Raw genomic sequence first — 22,820 nt, forward strand, 5'->3', positions numbered from 1 at the left:
CTGTATTTCGCAGGTTAATTCATATCAGTCGGCTCTTTAAACTCAAAAACATCACTTAATTCCTCCAGCCGTCATATTAGACATGATAATGATGACGCTTGTGTTGAAGGCTTTCACAATCACAAAACAGATTAAATTTCACACTTATCTCTACAGACATCACATTCTCCAGCCTGACTCTCATTGAACATGTTCGCACATGTAGCAAAAAAACATTCAGCTGACAAAACAAAACACTTTAGTGTGGCCACTGAGACATGATTGTGATGATTTATAGGGTGTTGTCCAGTCTCACACACACTTACAGGTTCAGCCGCTTTCACTCGTCTTCCTCCAGCCCAGGACATTCCACCACACAATTCAAGCACAGACACACGCGCACACACACGCACAAACACACATGCATGAACACACACAAACACACATGTATTAACACACACGCATGAACACACATGCATGAACACAAATACACGCGCACACACATGCATGAACACACACGCACGCACACACATGCATGAACACACACGCACACACACACAAGCATGCATGAACACACACACACACACACAAACACACATGCATGAACACACACACACATGCATTAACACACACACAAGCATGCATGAACACACACACACACAAACACACATGCATGAACACACACACACATGCATTAACACACACACAAGCATGCATGAACACACAAACACACGCACACATGCATGAACACAAATACACGCGCACACGCATGAACACAAATACACGCATGAACACAAATACACGCGCACACGCATGCACACACGAACGCGCACACGCATGAACACACACATGCATGAACACAAACACGCACACACACGCACATGCATGAACACACACACATGTATGAACACACAAACACACACGCACACAAACAAATGCATGAACACACACACGCATGAACACACAAACAAATGCATGAACACACACACATGAACACAAACAAATGCATGAACACACACACACACACACACGCATGCATGAACACACACACATGAACACAAACAAATGCATGAACACACACGCACACATGCATGAACACACGCACACACAGGAATGCAGCATTTTACAAACAGCTTTCACATTGACCCACACAAATACAGACCTCTGAAAACATCTGAAACAACAGAATCGGAACGAGTAGCATGATTACACTAAATTACATGATATAATTATGAGATTTTCATGCAACGATCAAATCACTTTGGATAAAAGCTTCTGCCAAATGCATCAATGTAATGTATGCCAATGATGTTAACTGTGTCATATCTACACTTTGGTCGATGAACATTTAAAGATCAGAGATGAAAATAATTGACTTACCATCACTCTCGACCTTCTTCACATGACTCTTCACCACACAATAACTGCTCGTTTACATGCCAACAAACACAAACAACAACAACACAAACACACAAGAGTCCTTACAACTCCACAGATGGATTCCTTCAGCATCAAACCGTTATAAAACACAACAGAGAAGATCAATGATTTACATTTAAAAGCGTTTCTTGGTCGTTAAACAGTTTACAGGGATTGAAAATGAGAGTAAACATCGACACAACGTTCATGCTTTGATGATGAACCGTTTCTTTATCAGGGGTGTCTATCGGCTCTTGTAATATTTCTCTTAAACTTATTTAAGAATCGAAAAAACAGAAAGCCAGACAACAGGACTGAGGCTGATAAACTAATGTTTTCTTTCTTTTGAAAGGGACTGTAAAAACTCCAAGAAAAATAAGAGTTCAAGGTCTGTTTTAAAAGCACAAATGATCTGAAGCCACATTTCATCTCATCAGTTTTACACAATCCACACACTTTTAATGAACGCTTTAGGTTAGCATAAACCAAAATGACTTTTCATTTTCATTCTGTCCTAAAAACATTCAACATGTATATAATGTATATAAACAGCGCAGTGAAACCCCACCCCCTTCTGCAAAAACAGAACAAACGTGCCAAAAAACAGGATCATTATGTAGAAATGTGAGCTTTATTCTGTAGAGAAGTGAATATATAAACTATTGTCTATAAATATAAAGGGCTTTTTATAGTATTACAAGCAGAAAAAACAGACTTGTAGACATTTCATGCTTGTCGTGAGATTAAATGCTTTTTTAAATTCATGCGTGAAGCATTTGAGACGAACACAGGATTTAAAACACAGGCACATGTACTTTAACACAGAAAAAAGCAAAAACATTCATTTGCACCAGAGATATTTACCATAGACAGTCACCAGTGTTCTGTAAAAAACCCTGGATAATATATACGAGGAAACCCTGATTCAGGGCAACCCATCCATGACATCATCATCATCATCATGTTCACATCATTCACTTTAAAATGACAGGAAATATTCAAAAACAACTCTATTTTTATTTTGTTTTATGACTTCATTTATTTACTATAGTAACCACAAATACAATGGACTTGCCATAGTTTAACCATGATATCTGTAGTAAACCCCCTGCTATATTGATAACCACTCTGCCAAAAAAATATTTATATAAATAAAACCATGATTGAGGTTTTTATAAGAGATGAGCTCAAAAGCCAAATATCCGTTTATTAATGTTCTTATGTCGATGTATCGGTCCATCACTCACAGGGCCCGTGGTCTACTGCTGGGTCACATTTACACATCATATTCATGAGCAACATTAACTGATTCTGTTTTCTAGCTGTACTTTAGAGTCCATTCTGTGCAGAAGTGGCACGTTTAAACCAAGAAGAACACGTACCGTTCAGAAACAGACATCCAGAGGAAATGTGTTATTCATTGGAGTTAGACATAAGTGCAGATACCACCGCAGATACGCGCGCGCTCCAACGCTCATTCCAAACGAAAGAAGGCACTTCTGTTTCTTCAACCGTGAGCACTTACTGTCATGTGTTTTAGCTCCTTTTGCAAATGAAAGTTTCCAACAGTCCAATAATTCACCAGCACGCAGCAGCATCATTCGCGAGTGTTTCCATGACGTGTTCTGCACAATCTCTGAGTTTATGTCTTATTTGCAAAACGCGAGCTTGGCACATTTCCCCACGGAAATACCGTCATAAAGTTGTACAGGCACGCTTTAAAAAAGCACGACGCGCGAGACCCAAAATATTCCACGAAAATCTCCGCGTCCCGTTGCGGTGGAGGTATAAATAATCAGCGAATAAAAAGTTCCTTTGAGTAAAAAAAAAAAGACGAGCGACTGATATCCAAGTGAGATTTAAACACAAAGGTAGAAAACAAGCGCTCAAGAGGGTCACACGGTGGTCTCTCCCTGCTTGCTGTTGGCCAGTCTCGAGTAAAACTTTCTCCACGAGTTCAGCGTCTTGCCGGACCAGATCCAGAAGCCGGAGGTGATGCCCACGATCAGGGTCATCAGATACTTGATCATGAACACCGTGAAGTCCGGGCTCATATGAGGGTTGTGCGTGGGACACGGCACGGCGTACGTCTTGCACGACTGCGCGGTCCACGTCTGCTCCCACTGGTCCCGAAAGGCCTGCTCGTAAAAATAGCAGGCGATCACGATGGTGGCCGGCACCGTGTACAGGACGCTGAAGATGCCGATGCGCACCATCAGCTTCTCCAGCTTCTCCGTCTTGGTGCCGTCGTGTTTCATGATGGTGCGGATGCGGAAGAGCGACACGAAGCCCGCCAGGAGGAACGACGTGCCGATGAAGAGATACACGAACAGCGGCGCCAGCACGAAGCCGCGAAGCGCGTCCACGCTGTTGATGCCCACGAAGCACACGCCGCTGAGGACGTCCCCGTCCACCTGACCCACGGCCAGGACGGCGATGGTCTTGATGGCGGGCACTGCCCACGCCGCCAGGTGGAAGTACTGCGAGTTGGCCTCGATGGCCTCGTGACCCCATTTCATCCCGGCGGCGAGGAACCAGGTGAGCGCGAGGACGACCCACCAGATGGAGCTGGCCATGCTGAAGAAGTACAGCATCATGAAGAGGATGGTGCAGCCCTCCTTTTTGGTGCCCTGGACCACCGTCCGCAAGTCGTTGTCGAACTTTTCGTTGCACGCCACTTTGTCCTCCAGAAGAAATCCGGCGATGTAGGCGACGGACACCATGGCGTAACACCCGGAGAGGAACACGATGGGTCTCTCCGGGTAACTGAAGCGCTTCATGTCCACCAGATACGTCAGAACGGTGAAGAGAGTGGACGCGCAACACAGCACCGACCAGATGCCGATCCAGATGCGCGCGAACTTCTGCTCGTCCTCGCTGAAGTACATCATCCCGTGGTGCTTCTTGGGCTCGCAGGGCGCGGCGCAGTTCTCCTCGCCCAGAAAGCGGTAGTTGAGGTACGGGGGCACGTTTAGGGACGCGGGGCATTTGAAGTGCCCCCTCGCGACGTGGTCGGGCGCCGGGAGCGTCGCGTCGGGAGTCGGGTGCGCGGGCTGCTCGGACGTGTTCTGGCCCACGCACAGCTCGCCGCCGTGCACCGGGAACGACTCGCACGCCAGACTGTCCGGCCACTGGAAGCCGAATTTATTCATCAGCGCCTCGCAGCCCTGACGCGCGCGCTCGCAGAGCGAGCGGCACGGCGGCAGCGCCTGCTCCATCACCGTGCACACGGGCGCGTACATGGAGCACAGGAAGAACTTGAGGTCCGGCGAGCACTGCACCTTGACGAGCGGGTAGAACTGGTGAACCTCCAGCCCCGCGTCCTCCTGGTTCGTGTGCCCCAGCAGGTTCGGCATGATGGTCTCGTTGTACGCGATGTCCGTGCACAGCGGGATGGTGATGGGCTGACAGAAGCCGTGCTCGGGCACCGACATCCCGCGGTCTCCGTACTGTCCGCTCGCTCCCAGTATTCCCAGCGCGAGCAGGAGAATCGCGGAGGCATCGCGAGCGGCCATCGTCAGCTTGTACGCGCTCGCCCGCCCGCCAGCGCTGCCGCGTCCTTTGTCGGTTTATCCGTCCGAGTCGGATTTTACTCCAGCGGAAACTTTTCGGAAAGTAAAAAGCGGCGCCCGTGACGGCGCTCCGCGAGCGACTGCAGAAATCAACGCGAGCGTCAAGCGCGAAGAAAGAGTTTCGGCGCGCGAGTTACCGTGTGTGCGTTACCGTGTGTGAGCCGAGCTGTTCGAACCTGTTTCCAGGCGCCCTGTTGTCTCGCGCTCGGGAGGGCGGGGCTTGCGGACAGATGGCGTGTGTTAGGGAGCGTCGTTTTTTGTTAGATCGAGACAAGCGAACGAATATTTACGATCAAATTTTTAGCGCGCAGAGAATGGATTACAACCGTAGAACTGAATCAATAAAAGATATACAGTATATACACTACCACACAATGCATAATGTAATAGTAAAAGTCAATGGAAATTAAATGATTTGTGTAAAAGTAAGGTCGGCACAAATAAGCGTTTGTAACAATTGATGTTGTAACACATTAGAATTCTAAAACATCTCACCAAGGATCAAAAACAAAAGATGAAGTAAATGAAATGATTCGGGAAAGAAAAATCGACAACGTACTAAATAAAATCAAACGGCAATGAATTTAGATAAAAATGTGATTTTATTGAAAGTGGAGATACATAAATGCTCAACAATACATTTTGTATCAATAGATATGTTGATGCGAGGCGCAGTTTTATGAATACTTAAAATAAAGTAGGAATAATGTCTGCCTGGAATACTAATAGTTTCTTAGAAGAAAAATCTAAAGACTGAAACGTTCAAGGGTTTAATAATAAAGACGGTCCCTTACCTGAAGCCCCGCCCGCAGCTTTTCTATTGGTTATATTGTGTGTCTGTCAGAGGAATGAGAGGAACATGATTTGCAGTGACAGTGGATTGAAAAGCGGACTTCACGATCATTGACGAGAATACAAAACATCTCTAATCTCTGTAAATATCATATTTAACAATCTTCTGTTGTAAAAATAACACTTAATAATGATAATCCATTAGCAAACATTAAATGCTGTTTAAGTAAGTCAAGATGATTTGAGGATTTTACCTGAATTTACCTCTAGTTCTTAAATGATGAGGTTTTAGGAATCACGTAAAGCAATTATGTTTGTTAATGGCATTAATAACAGTCTGTGAGATACACAGTAGAATACAAAAATATCAGTATTTAAACGTCATAAACCTAGCTCTTTTTAACTATTTTAATGCACTTTTCACAACCCTGACGAATAAAATGTAGTTCCTTTCTGCCTTAAATTCATTTATTCTTAATATACTACATGATAGACTAGAATAACAAGCTTACCTTTCAATTTCAAACAAATGCTACTCCTTAAGTGAAAATGATTTGTGTTTAAGTGTGTGTGTGTGTGTGTGTGTGTGTGAGAGCGAGAGAGCTCATGCATTGATAACATTGTCCATTTTTTTCAGTTTTCTTGGTTCTGGAAGTATTTTTTCCAATAATTTTCTCTGTAGACATTCCAAAGCATTTGAATAAAATCAAATAAATATATATATTTTTTAAAACTTCAATAAAAAAGAAAAAAAATATTGTTTGAAGGAATAAGTGTCTTATTCCTTTCTGTCATTCTTTCCTTAAAAAAAAAGTTTTTTGTGTGCTGTGGTTTTTAATGCTTAATAGAACATGATATTATAATTTCTTAGCAATTATTATCATTTCCCAAACTCTGTTGTCAATTAATTATCACTTCCACTTCGAAGCGTTCCTTTACACTTCAAGAGGTTCTGTTTGACTTTGGATTCTGATTGATTTCATAAACAAAAAAATGCTCCACAGCGCTCAAAGAATGTCTCTAGTGCACATTTACATGGAAAAACAATATAAAACGGCACAGACAGCCTTAAGAAAGCCAGTATCGATGTGTACAATAGACAGCCACAGATTTTCATTTCAAAATGAAGAATCATAAAAAAAGTTTTGATCTAGTCAACATACAACGGCTCATGTTCTGAAAGCAGTGTTTGGCTTGAAGCATTAATAAACTTTATTTATTTCAGGTAAAACAACGATAAACAACATTTACAGAAGGACATGACATCTTCCATTAAGAACATTACATACAGGTTTGAACAAAGAATGCATTATACTAGTCTAAGTGTTGAGTAATAAAGTGACCGGTTACACTTCTAGATTCCACACACTGCTCGCCAAACTTCTGTTTGATTTCACTGCGTCTTACAAAAGAAAAACAGATATACTGTAAGCAAGTGAAGCAGAAACACAAAGTCCGTGTTCAGCACAGCGAGGTTTTCCCAATGAGTATACTCGGAATATGAATCCCCCCATCATACTGTATATACAGCCTAGTATATAACAAAGATTACAAAAGATTAAATATTCACAGATGAATAACATGATTTTAACAGCACATTCCAAAGCATGTCCAACAGAGCAAACCTGGGAATCTAAAAGCTGGATTTATATACTGATGCAATCACATCTGCACGGCAACCTGGAAGCGAGAGCCGATGGTTACGCAAATATGATGTTTTTTTCATGACCGTCACAGTGCTAAATGTGCCTTTTTAATCATCGTTCAACATGACATTTTCATCACTTTTTGCACTCAGAACTGAGACATACAGACTGAAGTCACTCTTTCTGGAAACTCAACATGTGAAGGTGTGGTTTCAGCTATTGCAGGTGAGTCTGGCAGGTTTCGAGCATGAAAAATAATGATTTGTCTGCTAATACTGTCTGGGGCCGTTTAATGCCACCGTGGGTGTGGAGGCATTAACAGCGTTCAGAATACAAATGTAGGTCTGCTCATAGTCAGGCAACATTAAAAGAGTCACGTCATTTCAGCAGGTGTGTCTGAGAGGCCAGACGCTTCTTCAACGTTCATTTACAGTCCGTCTGTCACTCGTATTCTCACCGATTCAACGCAGAATTCTGTATTTAAACGAACGACGGACACTTTACAAACCTGAAAATTTCAGATATAACAACCATAACTGAAATGCTTTTTTGCTCCCAAAGAAGTTGAATAAATACCAAAGTGTATTCCTTTTTTCTTTTTTGATCAAGCACCTGCTGAAGTTTGGATGTGTGCATACTACACTGGATTTGGTGACCACACTCCTAAAAACAAAGGTGCTGCTCAAGCATTTTTAGCGGAATGCCTTTTGTTTCACAAATGATAACACGATAAGAAAAACTGCTTCTTTAATGAACATTTGACTGAATAGATCTTTGGGGAACCAAAAATGGTGACTTTGACTTTGAAGAACTAGCATCTTTATTTTGTACGTTGACATTAAATCTGTGTACAGAAGTGAACAAATATAGATACGTGTTGAAGCATTTTCCAACACATTTCAGATGAGAAAGAACCAACAACACAAAGCTGTACTGTAATTCTCATGGCTGGTTCAGCGGTGACTTGTGCTGTCATTGAAAAGATTCACGTCTGGATGTTAATGTGGCCGTCACTCCCAAACAGTGTGTACGGGTCAAATTTACAGGTGCAAAATATGACAGAATATACTGGAATGTTGAGCAAAATGTTTAAAAGTGCATTCACAAAGCCCATAAACCCCACTGTCATCTTCTGGGCATTAACACACTAGTATAGTAGAATCTGAATCCATATGTTCACATTAACAGTAGAATACAAACGGGTTATGACAAGATGATGAATCAACGCTGCAAAAATGACTTTCTTACTTAGTATTTTTGTCTTGTTTTCCAGTACAAATGTCTAATAGTTCTTGAATCAAGATGCCTTTTCTTGATGAGCAAAATGACCCAAGAAATATGACATTTCAGTGAATATTTGCTTAAAACAAGCAAAACAAAATCTGCCAATGGGGTAAGAAAAATAATCTTGAATTTAGTGACTAGAAAAAAGGTCAACCTTAATTCAAGATAATTCTTCTCATCCCATTGGCAGATTTTGTTTTCTTGTTTTTCTTGTCTAAAAACACTTAGGCCCGGTTTCACAGACAAGGCTTAAGGCTAGTCCCAGACTAAAATGAATGTGTGACCTGTCTTAACTCAATATAACTTGCCCAGAAGTATCTTAAAATATCTCCGTGCCATTGTTTTGTCTCAAGATGCACACCAGTAGTGTATTCTTCTGAGGCATTTTTATAAAAGCGACAAAAATATCTTAATTCAACTAAGGCATAGTCCTGGTTTAAGCTAAGCCGTGTCTGTGAAACCGGGCCTTAAAGACTTATTTTCTTGGGTCATTTTGCTCATCAAGAAAATCCATCTTGATTCAAGAATGTTTAGACATTTGTGCTGGAAAACAAGACAAAAATACTAAGTAAGAAAGTCATTTTTTGCAGTGAATCTACATGCATTTCTGTTCTTCAGTTTTGATTTATGACGATGATGATTCAAGATGTAACTGATCTGAATTGATTTCTCTTGCTTTGTTTTCTTCACATTAACAGTTTAGGGCCAAACATTGCTATTGTTCAACTAGCTCTTGTACTTATTATAGAAAACAAAACGTATAGTTTTATATCGGCAAAAAACACTGTACCACATTGATTTAATATTATTGTCTGCTGAGCAGAGAGTGATCGTGACAAACGGACGGACGTTAACAGAAAGAGCGGCATCACAGACCGCCGTACCGAGAGCCCAGGATCAGGGGCCAGTGCAGTTCACCAAGTGTCCTTCTTTCATGAAACTTCAGAAAGTTTCTCACCGACAAAACTTTCATATTCACAAAAATGTCAAATGTTAAAGACTCATGAAATGCGTTTGATTTATTTGCTGTTGATGAAATTGAGTCCAATCAAGGACTTTTTCATGACATAAGTCAAGAGACTTGAGTTTACATCACATGAACTTCGAGGTACATGCTATTGCTAGTCGGTGTCAGACTGTATTACAGACAGGGACGTTCTCATTCTAGAGAAGATTAAACCGGCAAACAAACATGCATTAGTGCAAGATGACGTCATTCATATTTTTGGTCCATTTCCTTAAAGAGAAACACACTTTAATTTTTATTTCAAGTGTTTATCTACTCACTTTTAGTGCAAACACCGGCTTTAAATGTAACGTGTGTAATAGCATTTACATGACCTTAAAGCAAACACACGGACTAAAAGCCACAAGCTGTCTTATGTTTAAGCTGGTCTTTACTGGTCTATATAAAGAGCAATAAAAACCAGACCAGCTTGAGCACTTCTGCCTCTTTTTTTTTTGCTTTTGATTTCATGAGTCTTTAACAATAAAACTTCCAACCTGGTCTCATGGGAAATACGTACCTCCGTACGCTTTTTGCAGCGCCACAAAACTGTACCAATATTGCTACAGTTTTGAGACACAAACGTCCACTGGGGGGCGCTAAAGAGAAGAACTTTATTGGTCCGCTAGAGAATGCGTGTCAGTGTCACAATTTGCCTCTGAAACGATTTTATACATAAACATTATTTGTACTTTAATAGATATTACAAAACGGTCAGTTCTGGTCCTTGACGGTCAAGTTTAGCGCGTGACGCAATCGGAGCTGGACAGTCAATGGCGTTTCATTACGCAAGCTAGCATAGTGACGCAACCAGTCACAAGACACACGAGAGCCAATGCCATTTCGCTGTCGACGCTGACGTAACGGTTCACACACCGGCAGCCATTTGTGAATTCTGTCACTGCGCGCACGCAGGCAGCGCAGCCGGTCCGGATCAGGGTTTTATGGCGGAGAGAGAAGGGGATAACTTTCGGGTTGTTCTTTGGCCTTGGAACGCTTGCAATAATTGCACTTTTTGAATAAACAGCAAGTGTAGCCGTATCTTCCTGTTACGTGTTGTGCTTTATATTGTATAATATACAAACTGTATGGTTTAGGGGCGGAGTTGGGTTACGTGCTCCAAAATGTCTAAATTGTGCGTACGAAATAATAAACGCAAACAAAATACGATGTCTGATACGAAATACGAAGATCATTTCACCCCAATATAATATAATATGGTGTTGTTGACGTTAATGTTGTCGGAAGTTGTGATACCGGGTTGCAATATGTACCTAAAGGTACGTATTTTGTGGCGCTGCAAAAAGTGCACAGAGTTACGTATTTCCTATGAGACCAGGTTGAAAACTTCGCTCGCAGAAGTGGTTTGGGGTCGCTTTCATCATCACATACTGACAAGTGCAATTCTCGATAAGATTGTCATGGGCCTTTAAATAAAACGCAAATTTCTAAACGTGGACCACCAAACCTCTTTTCCTCCTGCACAATAGCACCAGTGCAAGCGTATTGCCTGTTTTCAACACTCAACACAACACGTGAACACACACACGGGACACACAGACACGTGTTTCTCAAGTACCACGCCCCAATGACTCTCAGCCAATAGCGATGGTGCGAATTGCTTTAGCGTCGTCCCTGCAGCCAGTGAATGTGCACCATCAGCAGTGCCAGTATCACTGTTATTATTGTTATTATAGGAATTATTGTGACGTTATTGAAGAGTTTCATGGGGTCCGGAGCGTACCGTAGCCCTGAACGTGGAAGAAGTGCTCGATGTTAGCTCTCTACATGCTTGTGCGTGCGCTGATGTCTCATTAGCGTGTGATTGTGAGCCGAAGGGGATTTGGTTTGCTTTTTTTTAAGACAGACACAGGTTTTACTGTACACATAGGTAGCTACAAACAGTCCGTTTAAACTGCCTTTGAAGTCCTTCTTTTAACGTGTGTGAACGTTAATAAACGGTGAAAACAATAATAACAGATGATCAAGCTCAGATCTGACTGAACGCACACACACACACACACACACGTGTTCTCGTCGGCCCATCACACTCTCAGCCTGAAATAAACTCAAATAAATGAAAGAAACACAAGAGTCGTTTCGGTATCATCTTCATTCTGATGGACCACAGCAGCGACCTGCAACACAAAAGACAAAACATTCAACGTCACACCAAGTGTGAAGTCATGAAATCCTTCACTACATTTCAGCCCAAAATCTCAATTCTGTCATCATTTATTCCTCCTCATGTGCTTGTAAATCTGTATGCGAGTCTTTCTTCAGTGGAACACAAAAGAAGATATTTTGAGAAATGTTTTGTGTTCACACAACTGCACAACTGTTCATGCAATGCAACAAAGAAAAAACACTAACACTCTCTCTCTCTCACATCAATGTTATTTCTTTTGCGCTGTAAAATTTTAAGTTTTAAATGATTTTCAGGAAAATCGGACAAGGTAGGACAATTCCACAGAACACCGGCTTTGTGAAAACTAGCATCTTGGTATAAGCACTTATTGTATTATTGCCTCCTATTAACAAATGGCTTTACGGTTTCCTTCATCTCCTCTGTAAGTGTCTTTGGATAACAGTGAACTCGTATCACATCATCAGTGATGAAGAGGATGATGGGCAGATGAAGAGTTTGTATGAGGAAGAGCAGCTTGAGGCTCAACTCTCGGCTCGCTTGTTTCTCTTCTAATCTCTCTTTCCCCCCATTGACCATACTGCTAATAAATAATGCATGTCTCTCTCTCTCTCTCTCTCTCTCTCTCTCTCCTGTTTTGAAGTCCCTTCCATTCTTTGTGTCCCTCCCTCCGTTTCTAGTCAAGTGTTCCTGAGGATTTGTGGACGTGTGTGAGACACTCAGAGCTCATGGACGAATGAAAGCTTCATCTCTCTCACCTCCAGTGATGTGTGTGTGTGTGTGTGTGTGTGTGTGTGTGTGTGTGTGTGTGTGTGTGTGTGCGCGCGCGCAGAGGGACACCCCCATCATGAGAACAGATTGTATCACCCCCCCAACAGCACATCTTCTCCATCATCTACAGCATCACATTCTGTCCATTATCACACACAAACACTTCTCATCATTCTGTGAACTGTCACTACACATACAGCACAGAAAGCTGAAGGAGATCACAGAATAGAGCTGATCTGTTGATTCTGTGCATTGGGCTTGTAGTATCTCAACATATGAAATGAATGTACACGTGTTTGTTCAATTAGATCTTCATGAAATAAACACTAGACACTGTGAAGCGGTTCCAGAATCTACTCACAAACAAATTCATCACGTTTAACTCACGACCCTTCTAAAAACACACACACAAAAAACACAATGTGCTAAATGTTTATGATTTGTTCAAACTGCAATCGGAATATTTGTCAGAAAAATCACAAGATGAATCTTAAAGCAGCTCAGTTTTTTGTGCTAGCAGTCACATTAAAGGAACAGTTCACCCAAGAAAGAAAATCCTTCGAGTTGTTCCAAATCTGCATAAATGTCTTGAAAGATGAAAGATATTTGGAAGAATGTTTATAACCAAACAGATCTCGACCCCCATTGACTCCCATAGTAGGAAAAATTACTTTATTTTTTTGTTTGTTCTGTTGAACACAAAAGAAGATATTTTGAAGAATGTATGACAGCAGACAGTTCTGGAGCACTTTTGACTACCATTGTGTTTTTTCCTACTATGGGAGTCAATGGGGGGCAAAATCTGTTATAAGCATTCTTCCAAATATCTTTCTCCGTGTTCATCAGCACAAAGACATTTATACAGATTTGGAACAACTCGAAGGCGAGTAAATGATGACTTACTTTAAATGCCAAAGAACAAACTTACAAGAAGAGAAAGTAAAAACTACAATCGTACGTGAGAGAGAGAGAGAGAGAGAGAGAGAGAGAGAGAGTCTCTGAATGAACAAACAGGCTCAATGTGACAAGCAAAGCAGTCAAGCAGACTAACTCCTCCTGGGCAGACTGGTGGGTCATGACCTCTGACCCCGCCCCCCAACAGAGGTCTCATCAGGTCTCAAAGCGTGTAATGAACTGCGTCAGACTCGCCGCAAGCCCGGAGCTGTGAGTAAAGCTGACATTTTACTAAAGCATGAGTCTCCTCCAAAACTCACTTTAATGAACACTGGGATTAGTTTCATGTTTTTAAAGAACACGGAACTAAAAACCTACAGAATAAAAACTGCTCTCATAAGTTTTAAAAAGTCATTAAAAAAAGCAATAATTCTGTGTTATTGTGTTTCTGCAGTCAATGAGCATTTCAGTGAAACGCAAAAGATTTTTATTTCAATGACACCAAACACCTCGACATACATGAGCCGCGGTTTGTGATGATGAATTCTTTCAGACAGACACTCTGCATCAGAACAACACTGACAAACATATTACATGCCAACAAACGCCAAGACACCAACAAAATCAACTTGAATCAAACGAACAGGGGAGAGTACAGCATGACGGACTGCCCGTCGATATTCACCTGAATCAGAACAGATCCATCTGAAAATATGAGCTGCACAATCCAGAACGTCATTGGCCTGTGACCGACACACAGATGCATTATGGGAAAGTTGTTTTAGCTCTGTGTTCACGGCTTAAGTCATGCAGAAGAAAACATTTCCAGCTCATATCTCATCTCCAAATCAAACAAAATGAACGTCAAGCTTAGTTTTGAATCAATAATGAAAGTTTGGGATTGTGATTTTTTATTGAATGAAGTGAATTAGTAAAAGAGTGATATATTTAAACATGTGTCTTGTTTTGCACTCAAATTTTCTAAAGATATTTTGTAGTGTCTTAAAATATTTATACTGGAACATATTTTCTACATTCATGTGTCAGGACAAAATGTTAGAAATCTTAATGATCATAAAAACAGTCCAAATTATTTTTAGTTTTCTTTTGACTTTGAGGTGAATTGTGAGCAGGACCTTGATTCAGACACCATTAAACACCTCCAACATCAAACACAGTTTTTAACCTGTCAAATGAATGACATAATATTACATTTAGTTTAAGAGAAGGTAAACTCCTTTGTCATGACACACAGTTTTTGCTTCTCAAGACAATATTAAATCATTTCTGTCTAAACGCTTCTTAGCTTAAAGTCCCAGTGAAATTAAAAATGGCACCTTTTTCATGAAATATTGCTGCGTTTATTGTAAATAGTTTATCAATGTGGGTCTTTCTATTTTCAAAATTTGTGTGCCCTCATAATCTTCAGTTAAAATCTGAAAAAGCACTTTCGCCCGCTAGGGACTATCCATGTTAAATGACGTATGTTAGACGGCTTGGGCGGAGCATCCGTTAACTCCTCCCCTTCAGCTGTCAGTCTGCTGCAAGTTCCATTTGAAAATGCAACGGTTGTTTGATCCAATCAAATTGCAGGGAAAAAACAAGCCACGCCCAGAATATGGAATACGGAAGTAAACACGATCGCAACTTTTAAAACATAAACTTTAAGGGTGGGTTGCACCAACAAGGATTAAAGTAAACAGTTAGTTTCTAAACTTTTTAGAGCTAATCTAGGGTTTGTTGATCCTAGTTTTATTTTCATCCAAATTGTGTTGCACCACTTAATTTTAAACAGCGATTAACAAATCGTGGATTAAAACTTTAAACTGTCATATGGGATTAATTTTGTCCGCCATGATGGATTTGCCGGTGTAACTAAACAGCAACAGGGTTGCACAGTCATGTAAAAAGGAAATAAACAGCTCGTGCATGTAAAAGAAACGTAATTTTGCTATTTAAAACCTCTCTCTGGATAATTTGTTGATTAAAACGAATCGTTTTATTTACAATAAACACGTCACTGAAGCATGACATGAAGCTTATGTGTCTGTTTCTAATCATTTTCCAGATATATAGATATCTGGGATTTTTTTATTTAAACCTCCTCAGTAGCAAGTTTAAAGTTAATCCCTAACTGAGAGATAAATCAAACAGAATTAAAGATAATCTAGATTTACTGTCAAATTCAACCCTGGATCAAATATAAACCTGATTATTTTTTAAACAAGGTTTACAGTTTGGTGCAACAGAATTATTAAATGCATAAGAATTAGGATTCCGTATGAAGGCTTAAACGCAGGCGACCGCAGTAAGATCTGACGACAGCACAACCATTCAAGTTGAAATCTGAACTGTAAAACCCACGAACCTTCACATGAAAACCAGCTTCTGTTTTCTGTGAGCAAAACTAAAGCGGTCTATAGATTCTCTCTTTCTCTTCACAGACAGGGAAATTCCCACGTTTATGATGTAAAGATTGAAAGATGAAGTCACTGACAGGAGGGATAGAAGTCTGACCATCCATCAACAGTACCTCTCCACCTCATGGATCTGTTCAACACTTCCTGTGGCTCAGAGGTTAGAGCATGGCGCTAGCGGCGTCAAGGTCATGGCTTCCATCGCAGGGATTGCACAAATAAATGTACAGTATAATGCAATGTAAGTCGCTTTGGATAAAGCATCTGCCAAATGCGTCAATGTAAATGTGGTTCATCCACACTGGAAACATCGACATCATTCTGTCCTACACTTTATCATATCGTATCCAGATTAACTTGACAAATACACAAAATGAGTTCAAACTGTGAAGAGAAATGTGTGTTCGCTTGAGTTAAAATAAATGGTAATAAATGATGTAGTGCGTTCATACAGTCATAACCTCTGGTCTCTGCAGGACAAACATGACTGCGTGTTCTCTGCCTCGCATGAATCTCTCTAGACGTGTACTGTGTGTGACTGTGGTCGACTCGGAGGACTCACACCGATGAGCTGCGTGTTTGTGGTGAGCTGCGGTGGACAGAAATGAGGACGACTGACCACAAACACCAGAAATCCAGAGCCAAGAGAACGTTTGCACACGGCGAATGGAAAAATGCTTTAGAAACACATCATGAGAATCTACAGCGCCAAACACGTCACAAACAGACACAGGAATGCAGAACATGACCGGAACATACATGTACTGTACACACACTGACAAACATGACTGACATGTGATTCTGTCTGACAAACAAATGACACTCATTCACAACACAAACACAATGCGCACGCATGCACACACACACAGACGAGGACACACACTCACACACACACACACAGACAGAGACACGCATACACACACACACACAGACGAGGACACACACTCACACACACACACACACACACACACACACACACACACACACAGACAGAGACACGCATACACACACACACACAGACACACACTCACAAACACACACGTGCGCACACACACATTTTTTGTTTTTATAGTGAACCCCGTCTCAGAGTCACTGCTTCATTCATCTCTCTCTCTCCACTGACCATGTCCTCTGGCACTCAACTTATACAAACGCTGCGTGGGTGGGAGGGGTCAGAGAGGCCTATGATAAGTCGAGCATGTCGAGGACCAACGACGGGCGAGAAAAAGCACACATTCACTTCTCTCACAATGCCAAGCAGCACTTTTAACTAAAGATTCTCCTGCCGCATGAATAATGCATTCATTCCTTCAGAGCGTCTCCCATCGGCTTCACACAAACATTCATCTGGAAAACTACAACATCTTCTCAGTCTTCATTTCAAAATCAATGCAACAGCTGTTTTTACACATCCAATCAAACGCAGTGAAAAACGCAAGCCACGCCCACTTAATTTTCTCCTTTGAAATTCCTTTCGGTACACGATCTGGGATGCCTGCACGATCCGTCCGAGCATGCGCATAATGACGTAGTAGAAAACGCGCATGCGCAAATGATAATTCTGTTTTGCGACGATTTACGACACTGCACGATCTGTTCCACGCTTGCGCACGTTTGTACCGCGACTTTCACTACTGTCCACCTCACTACTATCCTCATTTAGATTATATAGATAGATATATTAGCCTATATATAGACCCATACTAATACAAAACGAGTCGATTTAAAGTTAACTAATATTAGCAGCTTTTAATAAAAAACGACTTTGACAATACTACTGACCTCAGATCGAAACACAGCAAGTTAAGTAGGCCTAATGCCATGCAGCAATGATGTAACAACTCCTTTATTATTTATTTTATTTTATAACACATCGTAATGCATAGCGTAGACGTAGAAATAGACCCGCCGTGAACTGTTAAATGAAAAACACAATCATCACATGCGTGATATCACATGCGTTCTGAAATATGTCAGAATACGGAAGTAGAAACGATCGCAACTTCCGGTTCACGGGGACTGTGAGAGAGAGAGAGAGAGAGAGTGAGAGAGAGAGNGCAGCGACCTGCAACACAAAAGACAAAACATTCAACGTCACACCAAGTGTGAAGTCATGAAATCCTTCACTACATTTCAGCCCAAAATCTCAATTCTGTCATCATTTATTCCTCCTCATGTGCTTGTAAATCTGTATGCGAGTCTTTCTTCAGTGGAACACAAAAGAAGATATTTTGAGAAATGTTTTGTGTTCACACAACTGCACAACTGTTCATGCAATGCAACAAAGAAATAACACTAACACTCTCTCTCTCTCACATCAATGTTATTTCTTTTGCGCTGTAAAATTTTAAGTTTTAAATGATTTTCAGGAAAATCGGACAAGGTAGGACAATTCCACAGAACACCGGCTTTGTGAAAACTAGCATCTTGGTATAAGCACTTATTGTATTATTGCCTCCTATTAACAAATGGCTTTACGGTTTCCTTCATCTCCTCTGTAAGTGTCTTTGGATAACAGTGAACTCGTATCACATCATCAGTGATGAAGAGGATGATGGGCAGATGAAGAGTTTGTATGAGGAAGAGCAGCTTGAGGCTCAACTCTCGGCTCGCTTGTTTCTCTTCTAATCTCTCTTTCCCCCCATTGACCATACTGCTAATAAATAATGCATGTCTCTCTCTCTCTCTCTCTCTCTCTCTCTCTCCTGTTTTGAAGTCCCTTCCATTCTTTGTGTCCCTCCCTCCGTTTCTAGTCAAGTGTTCCTGAGGATTTGTGGACGTGTGTGAGACACTCAGAGCTCATGGACGAATGAAAGCTTCATCTCTCTCACCTCCAGTGATGTGTGTGTGTGTGTGTGTGTGTGTGTGTGTGTGTGTGTGTGTGTGTGTGTGTGCGCGCGCGCAGAGGGACACCCCCATCATGAGAACAGATTGTATCACCCCCCCAACAGCACATCTTCTCCATCATCTACAGCATCACATTCTGTCCATTATCACACACAAACACTTCTCATCATTCTGTGAACTGTCACTACACATACAGCACAGAAAGCTGAAGGAGATCACAGAATAGAGCTGATCTGTTGATTCTGTGCATTGGGCTTGTAGTATCTCAACATATGAAATGAATGTACACGTGTTTGTTCAATTAGATCTTCATGAAATTAACACTAGACACTGTGAAGCGGTTCCAGAATCTACTCACAAACAAATTCATCACGTTTAACTCACGACCCTTCTAAAAACACACACACAAAAAACACAATGTGCTAAATGTTTATGATTTGTTCAAACTGCAATCGGAATATTTGTCAGAAAAATCACAAGATGAATCTTAAAGCAGCTCAGTTTTTTGTGCTAGCAGTCACATTAAAGGAACAGTTCACCCAAGAAAGAAAATCCTTCGAGTTGTTCCAAATCTGCATAAATGTCTTGAAAGATGAAAGATATTTGGAAGAATGTTTATAACCAAACAGATCTCGACCCCCATTGACTCCCATAGTAGGAAAAATTACTTTATTTTTTTGTTTGTTCTGTTGAACACAAAAGAAGATATTTTGAAGAATGTATGACAGCAGACAGTTCTGGAGCACTTTTGACTACCATTGTGTTTTTTCCTACTATGGGAGTCAATGGGGGGCAAAATCTGTTATAAGCATTCTTCCAAATATCTTTCTCCGTGTTCATCAGCACAAAGACATTTATACAGATTTGGAACAACTCGAAGGCGAGTAAATGATGACTTACTTTAAATGCCAAAGAACAAACTTACAAGAAGAGAAAGTAAAAACTACAATCGTACGTGAGAGAGAGAGAGAGAGAGAGAGAGAGAGAGAGAGTCTCTGAATGAACAAACAGGCTCAATGTGACAAGCAAAGCAGTCAAGCAGACTAACTCCTCCTGGGCAGACTGGTGGGTCATGACCTCTGACCCCGCCCCCCCAACAGAGGTCTCATCAGGTCTCAAAGCGTGTAATGAACTGCGTCAGACTCGCCGCACGCCCGGAGCTGTGAGTAAAGCTGACATTTTACTAAAGCATGTGTCTCCTCCAAAACTCACTTTAATGAACACTGGGATTAGTTTCATGTTTTTAAAGAACACGGAACTAAAAACCTACAGAATAAAAACTGCTCTCATAAGTTTTAAAAAGTCATTAAAAAAAGCAATAATTCTGTGTTATTGTGTTTCTGCAGTCAATGAGCATTTCAGTGAAACGCAAAAGATTTTTATTTCAATGACACCAAACACCTCGACATACATGAGCCGCGGTTTGTGATGATGAATTCTTTCAGACAGACACTCTGCATCAGAACAACACTGACAAACATATTACATGCCAACAAACGCCCAGACACCAACAAAATCAACTTGAATCAAACGAACAGGGGAGAGTACAGCATGACGGACTGCCCGTCGATATTCACCTGAATCAGAACAGATCCATCTGAAAATATGAGCTGCACAATCCAGAACGTCATTGGCCTGTGACCGACACACAGATGCATTATGGGAAAGTTGTTTTAGCTCTGTGTTCACGGCTTAAGTCATGCAGAAGAAAACATTTCCAGCTCATATCTCATCTCCAAATCAAACAAAATGAACGTCAAGCTTAGTTTTGAATCAATAATGAAAGTTTGGGATTGTGATTTTTTATTGAATGAAGTGAATTAGTAAAAGAGTGATATATTTAAACATGTGTCTTGTTTTGCACTCAAATTTTCTAAAGATATTTTGTAGTGTCTTAAAATATTTATACTGGAACATATTTTCTACATTCATGTGTCAGGACAAAATGTTAGAAATCTTAATGATCATAAAAACAGTCCAAATTATTTTTAGTTTTCTTTTGACTTTGAGGTGAATTGTGAGCAGGACCTTGATTCAGACACCATTAAACACCTCCAACATCAAACACAGTTTTTAACCTGTCAAATGAATGACATAATATTACATTTAGTTTAAGAGAAGGTAAACTCCTTTGTCATGACACACAGTTTTTGCTTCTCAAGACAATATTAAATCATTTCTGTCTAAACGCTTCTTAGCTTAAAGTCCCAGTGAAATTAAAAATGGCACCTTTTTCATGAAATATTGCTGCGTTTATTGTAAATAGTTTATCAATGTGGGTCTTTCTATTTTCAAAATTTGTGTGCCCTCATAATCTTCAGTTAAAATCTGAAAAAGCACTTTCGCCCGCTAGGGACTATCCATGTTAAATGACGTATGTTAGACGGCTTGGGCGGAGCATCCGTTAACTCCTCCCCTTCAGCTGTCAGTCTGCTGCAAGTTCCATTTGAAAATGCAACGGTTGTTTGATCCAATCAAATTGCAGGGAAAAAACAAGCCACGCCCAGAATATGGAATACGGAAGTAAACACGATCGCAACTTTTAAAACATAAACTTTAAGGGTGGGTTGCACCAACAAGGATTAAAGTAAACAGTTAGTTTCTAAACTTTTTAGAGCTAATCTAGGGTTTGTTGATCCTAGTTTTATTTTCATCCAAATTGTGTTGCACCACTTAATTTTAAACAGCGATTAACAAATCGTGGATTAAAACTTTAAACTGTCATATGGGATTAATTTTGTCCGCCATGATGGATTTGCCGGTGTAACTAAACAGCAACAGGGTTGCACAGTCATGTAAAAAGGAAATAAACAGCTCGTGCATGTAAAAGAAACGTAATTTTGCTATTTAAAACCTCTCTCTGGATAATTTGTTGATTAAAACGAATCGTTTTATTTACAATAAACACGTCACTGAAGCATGACATGATGCTTATGTGTCTGTTTCTAATCATTTTCCAGATATATAGATATCTGGGTTTTTTTTATTTAAACCTCCTCAGTAGCAAGTTTAAAGTTAATCCCTAACTGAGAGATAAATCAAACAGAATTAAAGATAATCTAGATTTACTGTCAAATTCAACCCTGGATCAAATATAAACCTGATTATTTTTTAAACAAGGTTTACAGTTTGGTGCAACAGAATTATTAAATGCTAAGAATTAGGATTCCGTATGAAGGCTTAAACGCAGGCGACCGCAGTAAGATCTGACGACAGCACAACCATTCAAGTTGAAATCTGAACTGTAAAACCCACGAACCTTCACATGAAAACCAGCTTCTGTTTTCTGTGAGCAAAACTAAAGCGGTCTATAGATTCTCTCTTTCTCTTCACAGACAGGGAAATTCCCACGTTTATGATGTAAAGATTGAAAGATGAAGTCACTGACAGGAGGGATAGAAGTCTGACCATCCATCAACAGTACCTCTCCACCTCATGGATCTGTTCAACACTTCCTGTGGCTCAGAGGTTAGAGCATGGCGCTAGCGGCGTCAAGGTCATGGCTTCCATCGCAGGGATTGCACAAATAAATGTACAGTATAATGCAATGTAAGTCGCTTTGGATAAAGCATCTGCCAAATGCTCAATGTAAATGTGGTTCATCCACACTGGAAACATCGACATCATTCTGTCCTACACTTTATCATATCGTATCCAGATTAACTTGACAAATACACAAAATGAGTTCAAACTGTGAAGAGAAATGTGTGTTCGCTTGAGTTAAAATAAATGGTAATAAATGATGTAGTGCGTTCATACAGTCATAACCTCTGGTCTCTGCAGGACAAACATGACTGCGTGTTCTCTGCCTCGCATGAATCTCTCTAGACGTGTACTGTGTGTGACTGTGGTCGACTCGGAGGACTCACACCGATGAGCTGCGTGTTTGTGGTGAGCTGCGGTGGACAGAAATGAGGACGACTGACCACAAACACCAGAAATCCAGAGCCAAGAGAACGTTTGCACACGGCGAATGGAAAAATGCTTTAGAAACACATCATGAGAATCTACAGCGCCAAACACGTCACAACAGACACAGGAATGCAG

The 22,820-nt window shown here is 40.8% G+C and overlaps 2 protein-coding genes across 2 annotated transcripts in view; both read right to left on the reverse strand.

Annotated features, from left to right (window-relative positions):
• Window positions 1-1,962: 1,962 nt before the first annotated feature.
• Window positions 1,963-6,297, reverse strand: fzd1 (frizzled class receptor 1). The gene has a single exon (XM_057340729.1). The coding sequence runs from the start codon at window positions 4,911-4,913 to the stop codon at window positions 3,294-3,296; it is 1,620 nt and encodes a 539-aa protein (XP_057196712.1). The 5' UTR covers window positions 4,914-6,297; the 3' UTR covers window positions 1,963-3,293.
• A 658-nt stretch (window positions 6,298-6,955) lies between these two features.
• The window catches only part of cdk14 (cyclin dependent kinase 14), a 106,895-nt gene continuing 91,030 nt past the window's right edge, over window positions 6,956-22,820 (reverse strand). The window contains exon 15 of the mRNA XM_057339860.1: window positions 6,956-11,836. The gene's annotated coding sequence lies outside the window, so the exon portion shown is untranslated. The remainder of the gene's footprint in view (window positions 11,837-22,820) is intronic.

Source organism: Triplophysa rosa, linkage group LG8, assembly GCF_024868665.1.
Source record: "Triplophysa rosa linkage group LG8, Trosa_1v2, whole genome shotgun sequence".
Taxonomy (NCBI): Eukaryota; Metazoa; Chordata; class Actinopteri; order Cypriniformes; family Nemacheilidae; genus Triplophysa; species Triplophysa rosa.